The sequence below is a fragment of the Neodiprion lecontei genome, chromosome 2 (genome assembly GCF_021901455.1).
Source record: "Neodiprion lecontei isolate iyNeoLeco1 chromosome 2, iyNeoLeco1.1, whole genome shotgun sequence".
Taxonomy (NCBI): domain Eukaryota; kingdom Metazoa; phylum Arthropoda; class Insecta; order Hymenoptera; family Diprionidae; genus Neodiprion; species Neodiprion lecontei.
Genome location: NC_060261.1, coordinates 31,092,474 through 31,104,585, shown reverse-complemented (window position 1 = coordinate 31,104,585; position 12,112 = coordinate 31,092,474). Strand labels below are relative to the sequence as shown.

Sequence of the window (12,112 nt, the reverse complement as noted above, 5' to 3'; positions counted from 1 at the left end):
CTATCAGATGGTTACACTCCCCCAGCCTAGCTATTCCTCGCGCCCTCCTTATTCACCCCCTCCGCCGAAATCTTAAGTATAAGGTAAAGTAGGTGCACAGACACACGCGCGAAAATTCGAACACACACCGCAAAGGTGTGAGCGGTGCTCTTTCCATCTCTCCGGCTGCGGCTCGGCGCTGTCGTTTCCCATTTCGGTTAAATCTCGAAGTTAGTTTTAAGGCTGGGCGTCGTCGTCGTCGTCATTCCTTCTGCTCGAGTCTTATCTTAATAGTCGATTCGGCAATCGAAAGTTTAGACTCTACTATCGTCGTCATCATCATCATTCTCATCAGCATTATCGTCATCGCTTCTCCCTGAATTACCGCCTGCCATTTACCAGAGTGGAAAAGTCAGGACCAACCCCGCGGATGCTTCCATTCTCCTCAGCTCGTACTACACGTCTTCTCTACCTTTTGATTCATCGCTTCACGGCCGTTATCGCCGACGCCTTCCATTGTTCCCCGTAAACAAACATGGACGCCGAAATATCGGACGCAGAGAAATACCGCTGCTGCCGCGTTATTTCATCACGGAACGTGGTTACAAATTTCAGTTATGACGATCGGCAGGAAGTATGGAAAGATCGACCTCGATCGCGTTGGTAAGAAATTCATTGAAAAAGAAGTGCTTGAAAGTAAACTTAAGCTCTAGAAGATAACCAAGATATTTCTAACCAATGAGTAACCATTTTTTCAGTAATCAAAATCGATTCCAATGCATCATGTGTTCATGATAAATCATTAATTACCAGCAGAGAGCGGAAAAATTTAATAAAATGATGCAAGCTTCATATTTTGAAACTTTTTTTTAACGATTTCGATTTATTCCTGAATCATAAATGATAAGATTTTAGCAAGGATTTCTCACTGCAAACGATGAACAGACCTTTTACGAACCTTGTTCTCAATTTTCACGAACGGACAGGCGATAAGTTTTTTTTTAAACAGGGTGCAGCGATACCTTGACACTGACATCGTATTTTCTACGAACAAGGGTTCTTCGATGAAGCGGTGTCTGGGCCATTCGACAAGTATGGGAGACCCGCTAGGCTGCGAGACGACATGGCGACGGGTGGACAGATCCGTCCGGGGCCTCGGATTGAGCTGTTTGAAAAAAAGTTCGAGCGTCTTTTCACGGGTGAAGCCTTGTCCGAGACGTGGAGGGAGGAGAGCAGGAAGAGGGTATAAAAATTGAAGAAAGCGAGGTGAGTTTTCATTGCTCGGCTATATTCTACGCCGCTTTCCACGTGTGTGCGCAGCTCTTGGAGCGTAAGAAGAACGTCGGTCCTCGAGAGTTCCAGACCGGAGGTCCTGCGAAGAAGCATTCAACTCCGAATGATTTCTACGGTTGTTTCTCGAACCCGGCTGATTCCCTGGATCACGCGGCCTCGATCAAACCAAAGAAGAAGGAGAGCGACGCCCTGCCGAACTGCAAAATAAAACCGAATCCCCTAGGCGGTCCCGGATACGCAAATATCTGCCTCAGTCCCGATCCGAAACACGAAACTGATCCTTACGATAGAAAAAAGGTCACGAAAGGTAAACTGCACAACCACCATTCGAGTGGAACGCTGGATTCCCGGATGCAGAGCTTGCGTCAAAAAACGCGCAAGCTTGACGGCTCGATTTCAGACACACATTTTTTCTGCTTTTTTTCTTTCACCCTGCAGAACGCGAGGCTCGATTTCTGACTACCAGCGTACCACAGCCTTACTTTCCGCCGAATCCTTACACGGCAACAACCTTTGGCCCAATGTACGTGGCTCCTGCTCTTTCCCGATCGCCGGTGATCGGAACGGGCCACATCTACGTCCCAGGACCGAAGAAAATCGGGGGCTGCAAAGCCGGGTGCTTTGATAAATATCCACCCTACGAAAGTTCCCCCTACGATATCAAGAAGGAACGTGCCAGTCCGCAGGCTAGATGGCTGGGCGGCTATCCTCCGGAGCGTGAAAAATATACGAGAAGTATAATCGATTACGGTACACGGATATCGTGCAACGCGAACAACTACCCGGAGTACAGGGAACGGATCTACCCTCTCAAGTATTGAATATCGGGATGTAGAAGTCGGGATGTTCTTATTTTCATACGCATTTACCTTGTTTTTGCTGACCGTGAAATATACTTACTTTGCGAAAATTGACTAGAACACATCGATTACATTCTTCGACTGTTAGTTTTCCGCCCACGTATACGATCGTTATCGCCAAAGAGGAAAACGATGGAGAGGAAGAAAGCGCGAAGTGAGAAGGTATAATTAATTTCGTCAAGAAGAGTGCTACGCGGAAAAATGGGATGATTTCCAACAGCCACGTTCACCCCTCGGGCGGAGAACCGGATCCGCAACTTCCATAAACAGTGCCTGTCCAGGATACCAACGAACGAATACAACCCCTGTATGAAATCACCGAGAATCCGCGGTTACCTCCACGTGATATATTCCTACGCATTCTATTCATTGCCATGGTGTTTTGTGACATATATCGTGCCGGGTGAGCTCGGAAGTTGTTTGACGAATGCCTCCTCGAACAATTTCAACCCGAAATTAGTTTCGACGGCTAAAATTTCACCGTCCAGCCTTCCAACGTACGAAATGCCTCGAACGTAAATGCGTCAGACGATTTGACCGACGATAAAATCGCGACGGACATCTGAGAAGTGAATTTCCACGGCAGTCCCTCGGCGATATTCTTCACCCGGTATATCAGAGTGGTCGAATAACCCGATACAGCGAATCTGCAGTGCGGGGGGAATAAAATTCCGGAAAGAAGCGTGAACCGCTTCGGGTTTTCCATCTGTAGACACAGACCCACACGTAGCCGTCGAGTGTACGAAGGCACTATCAAGCGGTATACAAGGAGTGAGAATAGAGCGGATGCTGGAGACTTGCATTCTAAAGAATATCGAATGCCGTCGAATCTGCCCATTCAGAGCCAGCTGGGTATTCTGATTGTGAGTAGGATGACGCCGCACCGAGTCGGGCGTATCGTATGGCCAGGTTTCATCCGGATGGACAAAGGACGAGGAACGGGACGAGAGGATGGTCCTAGCTCAGAGGGTGCCGGGCGAATCGGTGTGCGAGACAGTCGACGAGTCTTCTTCGGTATACGAAGAAATACGCGCATGGCTCCTGCAGGATCAATCCCCATTGAAGATGGCCGAAGCACTTAAGTCTCGACGGTGAGGTTCTCTCTTTTTCAGGATATGACAAACGTCTGGGACTCCCCGTTTCTCGCCCTCCCCTCTACACTCCGCGCTGACGGGTTCGGGGATGCGGGTCAATTTTCAAAATTGGACGCAGTTATGCAGAAGCAAACCCGACGGTACCTTATACCGGATCAGCTGCTCTGCGTATCTCTTCTTCGCCAGCTGGACCCCGAGATAATTCTAGTCGCCCTCTTTTATCCTGGGATATCTTTACGGAGGGTTGATTCACCGAAAATCGATACTTTTTATCACTTTTATTAAGACAAAATCGTACATTGAGTACCCGCTTATCGAATTATCATATTGGTCGTGAGCTATTTTAGTAAACAATCTTGGGACCACAAACAAGTGTTCCGATATCCATGCTTCGTTAAACGTCTTGTGGGTTCGTTCAATTTCACTCTACGATGACTTATTATTCAGAAGACTATTTTGTACAAATTCATTGAAACAGATTTTCTTTTTGACGTTTATGGATCATAATCAATATCGCTGTAATGTTAAAAGTGAGAATTTAACGATGCCAAAACGATAGCAAAAAAAAATAGTGTTTCGGGGATTTGGAAGGAAATAGTCTTTCTGAATAAAATCAAACAACGTAAAATGAGATCCGATAAATCTGCTAGATTCTTAATCATTTTGAAGTATTCATATCTATAACGCTTCTATCTGTGAGTTTTTATTTACAATTCCATCATTTTCTACGAGATCTTGGCAGCTTATGAATATGACAGTTTAATGAATACTCAATGCACGACCATCTCGTAATAAAATTCATCAATAGTATCAAATTTTGGTGAGCCGACCCTTTTGAAGATTTCGCTTCGATCTTGTGCCTCGTGCGCTTTGATAAGTTAATCGCTGTACGATCGGAAAAGTACCTAGTAAAACAATGCTCACTCAATTCAACCAAAAAATAATCCTTCCGGTTCAAAATAGCTATGTTTAGAAAATTTAACACATCCTTCTCGACTTCGACGATTGATGACAAAATAACGGTATTTCAACAAAATCAAGCACGTCTCAGAGCCGTTCACTTTACAGATGTTGAGCTCGAATGAAAAGCTATGAACTGGTATTACTCAGTCAAACGTCTTCGGCATCGTCTCAACTAAATTCGATGCCTTCCACTGCAAGAAGTGTGCCAGTTGACCGAGGCCTAAGTTACGGGGTATATTTAAGGGTGGGAAAGGGTTGAAATCCGGGCGTGTCTCAGCCGAAGACGTGTCTCCTGAGGCTGTAGGCTCGGATTGTACAGACTTTATGGCTCAAGGGTCCAACCATAACTCACTGGATACACCGAGAGCCTGCAGACAACTAACGGTAATTCACAGGGTGTCTTATTCGAAATCAAACTCCGGCTGATCGGAAAACTCGTACAGTGGCACGTAATCTCTTCAACGAATGTACAAAGAGCAACGAATTCACGGTACTTTGTTGCATCTTGTATGAAGTTTCGTTTGACGTTGCGTAATTTAGGAATTTTCGTTACCGGCAATTGAATTGTTTACCACCGTTTGCTATTCCTCTTCCTCTTCCTCTTCCTCTTTTTCTCTCTCACTATACGTCTCCGATTCACTGTATATGTGCGTTATGTGTATATCCAGTAGGAGGGGATAAAGCGTCCTTTATAATACAATAAATTTACGGTTCAGCGGCACTCGAACGTCAAAAGCTGACACCTCAGCGCTTATGAATTATAATATACGACGAGAGGGGCATAATAGTTATGAATATCATTTGTCTTCGTCACTCTTTTACACGGTCTAGAACAAAAACTATGGTTAAAAATATGTACGCACGCTACATATACTCTATGTACAGCGAATAACATAATAGAATCGAGGGTAAAAACCAGGCAAAAAATTAACAAAGAACAAACCGAAAGTAAAATAAGGACAAATTACTTGCGTAGATTATGAACGAACAACTTGATACACAACTTCGGGGAAAAATGTTATTTATTCTTTCCTGCGATAAATCTCACCGAAATAAAAATGTTTCCTTTCGCACGAGCTTGCAGCCCAGGGCTGATTTGCGTTGCGAGTTTACGGCTGAGCTACGCCGCTGCACTTCTAGTCACAAATCCGTCGAATTTTCCTGTTCCAAAACTTTTCACCCTCTTGCCAGCTTACCAAGTCAAGAATTCCACACCTGGTTTAATACGACCGTGCAATAGCAAAATCGAGTTGCCTTTGAGTTTTCGTACGTTTTGAAGCGCGTCCGTGTGCGTTTTTTTCTTTAATAATTCATAAACCCGCGATATTTTTCCATCCCGTGATGTCATTTGTCACATTTTAGCACTGTTTCACTCTATAACGACACTGCATCGTATATTTGTAAAAGATTTTTTCCCTTTTTCTTATTTATCCAATAGTTCAAGCGCCCGATTATCAGAAGAGCTGGTTTCTATTCTGGCCGATTGAATATTGTGAATATGGCCTGTTTTAAAGATGAGAAGGTAGAAAACGTTCTGGACACACTATATTTATTCGAATTTTCTCTAGCTCGTTATAAGCGCTGAATTGCACGACAATATTGAACATCTTCAATACGATCAAGTACCTATACCTACCGACTAATTACTGCCTTGGTAATTACCGCTGCACATTAATCACTAACGGCGACGTCCTGGCAGTCAATATTACAGTCTCATCGTATAAGAATCACTATGCAAGACTCGCTTAAAGAAGTAAGCCTACAAGAAGGATGAATAATAATCTCAACTAAATGTTGATTTTTTTTCTCAATAAATTTATTCCAACTTGCTGCCTCTCCCTTTTTCTTCTTCTCTCTTTCTAGGAAGAGAGAGAGAGAAAGCGAGAGAGAAACTAGATTCTAATTACTTACTAGACTTTCAACTTGCATCCCGTGTTTAAGCCCGACCTTTTCATCCCCGTGTCACCGTTTTTTCCACCCGATGCAACGCAGCGAGACAGAGAGGAGAATTGCGAAGTTGCATTAAATCTGCACTCCCTGCTCCCCAGGCGAGGTTTTTTTCCTCCGCAATTCTCTTTGCGCTCTTTCTATTATTTTTATTATTTTTTTTTTTTTTTCCATTTTCATCTCGCCCACCATCCGTAGTCGTCATTCACGCAAGCTCCATGTGTATTACGTGTAACGGTGCTCGGCTCACGTCGGCTGTGACCAATTTTTTCTCTTTGATATTTCGAATTTGTACATTGCAATTAACGGATATGTCACGCATCGTAATATCCGAGGGTAATATATTCATACGCATGTATGAATGTGTATATAAATTTAATATCAAAAGTTGTTGACCAATTACATGCAGTGAAAAATGTTACGACGGATTGCGAAATGTTGCAAAAAATAAAATTTCTAATGTGTAAAAATGTGTCGTATACGATAAGAATGGTCTTTTTCTGTTCCCTTGCTAATTGATTTTCCGTTTTTGTTTTTAATTCCAAAACTTGACGGCTGCAATAGTAAACCGATAGTGAGGAATTTTCGACACATTGGATATTTAGCTGAGTAATGGGATAGCCATCCGAAGAAGTGAAAAAGGTTTTTTTTTCCCTTTTCCTTCATTTTCTTTCTTTCTTTGCGCGAAAGTGGCGCTTCATCGAGAAACGAGCCTGGTCGAATGGTACAGCTCCCGATAACGGCGCTTATGTAACAAAAACAAACTCTCCGAGAGCTTTAGGGCAAGTGTGTAGAAAGAGGGGGGCGAACGAAGGGCAACACGCTGTTACAGACTTTCGGGAAAAGCCAATTCCGAGGAACTTTCCATCTGTCTGTCGGTCCGTCTGTCTGTTCATTTGTCTGCGTCCATTTATCTTTTTTCCCATTTGTTTTGTACCTACCTCGAGTTACCGTTATAGATTTCAATCGCGTTGGTATTTGTAATAAGCAACGTTACGAAAACTGTACTAAACTGTAGCCATAATGCGAAGTGAAAGTATTCAGTCACGTCAGGTCATTTGAGTTGATTGAAAAACAATCATCTTCTGTATATGCAATTTTTTAATAATTCCCAACATCCGATCCAGGCATTTTCAATGTTCTTGTTAATTGAAATTGACCGAAAGCACAAATCGTTCATCTAGAAACCAGCTAGATGCTCGTTTAATTTCTGATGCGAAACCTTCAAGTGTAAAAATTTCTTTGAAAGTGGAAGCTCTCATTTTTCACCGCTCCCGGTGTCCATTTCGACTTGATCCGTTTCCAACCCCCCGAAACTTACATGCGAGCAGTTTTTAGCAAGGCTTAAAGAGCTTTTGGCCCTGAATTCGGCACCGAGGGTCTGGAAAGTTTCCAAAACTCGTCGTCAACCAGACTATTGACTATTCGCAAGGACTGAAACCACCCTGTTCTCCGCGTGTTATCCGTTTTATTGAATCCGCACCCCGTCTGCCGAGATTCAAGGGGGCTTTAAACCCCACCGGGGCAATCTGCCATTTTGTGTAGTTTTACGACTGCCTCAGGTTGCACCTTGCGTCCGAAATATATATCAGAGATTTTTCTCATTCTCTTTTGCTTTCCGAAATCCCTTCGTGAAACTCAAATCGCGTACTGCACGTGCCTGTGAGGTGATAAGAAAAACAAAAAATAATAATAAGAACGAAATAACAAAAGTTGAATCGATCGAAATTCGCGTTTGTATCAACGCGACGTCCGTTTTCGCATTTCACGGACTGAAAGTATCGAATCGTTGCGATAAGCTACTGGTTCAAATTCACTCGCTTTGTTGATAAGCTGAATTTTTGCCCCTCTTTTTGAGTTGTAACAAATTCAAATAAACCCGGGTATAATATATTAACCTGCAAAGAGATACCAACGTTCCGAGAGCAAAAAAATAAGTAAGAAAAATATTGAAGTTTACAGAATATATACAAGTATAAAATACGCACATGCTTGTGTATGCGTAAAGGGGAGGAGAAATGAAGAAAATTAATAACTCTGTACATGCCCAACGTTACTTCGTTGAGAAAGAAGAAAACAGAATGCAAAATAAAAGGACCGTGAGTGGTGGGTACACAAGAATTCGGAGATGGTGGAAAAGTCCACATCGGCGCGTACGTTGACTTGGCACAAAAAAACCGTACAAAAAAAAACAAGACGAAAATGTATGTCAACAATACTGAATATTCGGAGAGTACGGAATGAAACGAATAAAATGCATAATACGAGGAATCTGGAAAAACGAAAGAAGCCGAAATACAATAAAGGATTATAAAAATGTCACAGATTTCCTTCCACCTCTTGTTGTTAGTTTGTTTCTCACCTTCGGTTTTGCGACGTAATTATTCTACAGGGGAAAAAATAAGACAGCTACTTTACCGGACTAACGGTCCCACGGACGGTGAGTAATTCTACATGATTGGGCATCCCCGGGGACTGGGCAACATGAATCAAGCAATGTGGGCTAAGCCTACAAGCGATCGACCGCGCAGATACTACCGACACAATATGCCGTTGTCGCCGTAACACTATAATCCTTCCTGCACACCCATTGACTATCTGTCCCTGCCCCGAACACTCCTTGCTCTATGCCTCTGCTACCTGCGTCCGTCCAGGTGGACAAATGCAGAATTACACCCTCGCTACTTGCAGTTCGAATATGACGCGTGGCATGGTCGCCGCATTGAAAATGAGGAAAACGCGAAGAAGCGGAAGGAGCGGATATTGAGAAACTCCGAATTCCGGAACGTATATTTGCCACAGATTGCTGATGAAACGGTAGGCTAAACTAAGAGGAAGCTTAAACGCGTGTTGAGAAAACTGATTGAGATATCGTGAAGAAACCTCAGCATGATTTAATATTATGCAGTACGATGGGTGCGTATTTTTTTCTGAATTAAATCCGTGACGAGAATGGGATGAAAAAGATTTACTGTTCGTTTTTAATCGAAATATTCACAAAAGAAACGGTGTGAATGGGTGGATTTTTTCAACATCCGTTCGGTACACGTATTATCAAAGGGTGGAATGATGCCGTATAACGAAAAATGTTAGACTTAAACTGATATCTATCTACCTGACCTGCCACGATCCGTACGACGCGAATCACTGGTTTCAATCAAGTTTCACTAATTGGACCCATCCAGTCGATATTTATACGCGTGGTACGTTTTAATTTCTCTATTTCGTTACGATTCCAGGGGTAAAAAAAGCTAACGTTAACGCGGTTAAACACACGTGTAATTTCACCGACATATTATATCCACGCATGTGAGTACAGACGTACGTGTTAGTAGTTACACCGACGCAATCAGCGTGTAGGTGGAGTGTTAAAAAATATTAGTATATATATACCTTCAAGCTAAGAGGAAAAAAAATTAATCACCCCACGGTCGTAATGACGCTTCTCATTTAGGGCATGGAAACAAAAATTTCTCACCCCATCTTCCGCCTGTCTTCACACAACTTCGTGTGTATAATTTAAAGGAGACTACTTTGTAAAAATTGTCAATTTTTTTTTTTTTTAGTAAAAAAATATGAAAATTTCATTATTCAGTAATTCCTGTATATTCTTAAGGGGATGTTCTGGTCCAGATTTCTGAATTTCGAGCGTTTTTTCAAGCTTGATATAAAAAAAAATAAAAATAGCTTCAGCGTCCATTTGTTCAGAGAGTTTTTCTTGGTATTTAAGAAACTTCTAGTTAAATTTTTTTGAAAAATAAATGTTAAAATTTAAACAATTGTGGGCCTCTAATTACGGCCGTCATAAAAAAACCGGTTGAGGTAGTTGACACGATTCCAGCGCTCCAATTCACCCGAATTAGAAAAACAACGAGCTTTCTTGATTAGTAAGAATGTCGTTTCAGCCCGTACCAAGAAGCAAGAGAGATAAAAAAAAATTGTGTATGGTGGCTGTTTGAAGACAAAATGAATTTTTCCCTCTATTTTTTTTCGATAGTTTCCAATTTTTTATATAGTTGTAAGAATAATTTCGAAATGCCCGTGGTAGGCATTATAGAGGAATGTATACTGAATATTAACTCGAGATTTTATGTAAACCAGGTGGAAAAATGTAGTTTTGAGACGAACGCATTTAAAGTTTAATGTTTTGACCTTGGTTTTGAGGCTTATTCCTGTATCAGTTGAAATGGGAATTTTTCTTACCGTTGAGCGGTGATTCCTGGGCATTCGGGAAGTCTTCTGCCGCATTCGCAGTTTTCTTACAAACCGATTTTTCCAACCTAGAAGCCAATAAATCTATTAAGGCGCGCACCGAGTGGTCGTACATTGTTTCACTGAAGGTCTCAGAACTTTCTCAATTTTTGGATATTTGACATCGGGTTTGGGCCAAAATATTCATACAATATGTAGCTATAATAATATGTAAAAAAATACTCATCGATTTCTCGAAATTTCTAGACCTGAATACCCCTTTAAAACGCAATTTCTATCACTTCAGTGTTTATCTCGCTGACACTTCTCGGCTAAATCCATCCAACGCAGTGTCTAATAACATCACGAAGCCATGAATTTCTCACTCGTTTCGAGAGAAATTTGCTGTTGAAAAATGTGAGAGTTTCTCGGTGCGTCGATAAAAGCATCGCGAGATTTCGAACGGCTTTTACTTTTCGTTTCTTGATTAGAACAGTAAATCAACCTTCCTCACTTCTCCAATTTCCTCGAGGGTTGAAAATCGTATTGTCATAGCTATCCGAGGCGTCTCCCATTACAATCGATATTTCCAGTCGGACATGGACTGCGGTAAACGAGATACCTCCGTTCGTTCGGACGTGTTCACGTACCGCGAAAGTCACTGAGAACTGGTATATACTATGTGCAGAAACCGCGGGAGACGTAATTCCGCCGTGGACGGTCTTTTCTCGTGATCGCTTTACCCCTGCAGTTTCCCGGACTCCGTTCCCCGCAACTCTGCGGTTCATATCTGCGTCCGGTTTCCTCGCAGGCAGGCCGTTATAGTTTAAACTTGAACTATCATTAGCCGAAACACAAACTTCCGGTTCTCCAGACGTGATACCGGCGTCATCAACGCGGCGAAGACGCGATTTCTCGTTTGATTATACGCGCTATACAATTCTCGGAGAATCAAATTTCGCTCAACTCTACAATCTAAGAATGAAAATCTCAAACTCCAAAGGTCAACTGACCGCCGAATTTGTTTCAAATTTTCTCGAATCACGATGACAAGTTGTTCGGAAAATTGAAAGAAAAAATAACAAAGGAGATAGTTTGATTGAGAGTAATTCAAGTTTTTTTTTTTTTTTTTTTTTTATACTGACTGAGTAAAATATCACTCATTTTGAGTAATGTTGTGACAGAAATACATTTATTGCCATTATCCATGCGAAAAATAAATATTCTTGCGAATACAAATTTTTCGTCATTGCATATAAAATTCCGCTGGGTTTAAGCATTTCGGGTCGACGATGAACTCAAGGTTCCGATAACGTCGAGAATAAGTGACATTCGTCACTTTACACGGTAAAGACTGACTCTTGCAGATTTTCCAGTCAAAATCTGACTCCAATTTGTGAAAATCGAAACAAAAATTGGTAAAACATGTTGAAATTCATTCTTTCGCGGTAAAAAAGAGAATGAAACGAAAATATGCCATCGTCGAGGAGAATTGGAGACTAGATATCAGCGAGGCTGAAAGTTCGGTGTGTATGGTCTGCTGTGAAACGACGCTAAGAATCTCGATAAGAGAATAGAGCGAACTCGCCAAGAATGTAACTGCGAAGGCAATAAATCCCGGAGGAAGATTCTTGGGCTGGGTTCCGCAATTCGCGAAACGATACGATTGCAATTACAAGGAAATGAATGCCTCCTCTCGGAGCATCGGATGGTGAACACGTTCGAACTTGTCCCGTCAGTCAGCCGCTCCGAGTTGCGATCGGCAGTCTTGAGGGGTGGGAGTTC

General features: G+C 42.2%; 1 protein-coding gene across 1 annotated transcript; it reads left to right on the top strand.

Moving 5' to 3' along the window:
* Positions 1–1,102: 1,102 nt before the first annotated feature.
* Positions 1,103–2,093, top strand: LOC124293025 (UPF0602 protein C4orf47 homolog). Its single transcript, XM_046731922.1, has 3 exons — positions 1,103–1,222; positions 1,300–1,579; positions 1,711–2,093. The coding sequence occupies exons 1-3, from the start codon at positions 1,103–1,105 to the stop codon at positions 2,091–2,093; spliced, it is 783 nt and encodes a 260-aa protein (XP_046587878.1).
* The last annotated feature ends 10,019 nt before the right edge of the window (positions 2,094–12,112 follow it).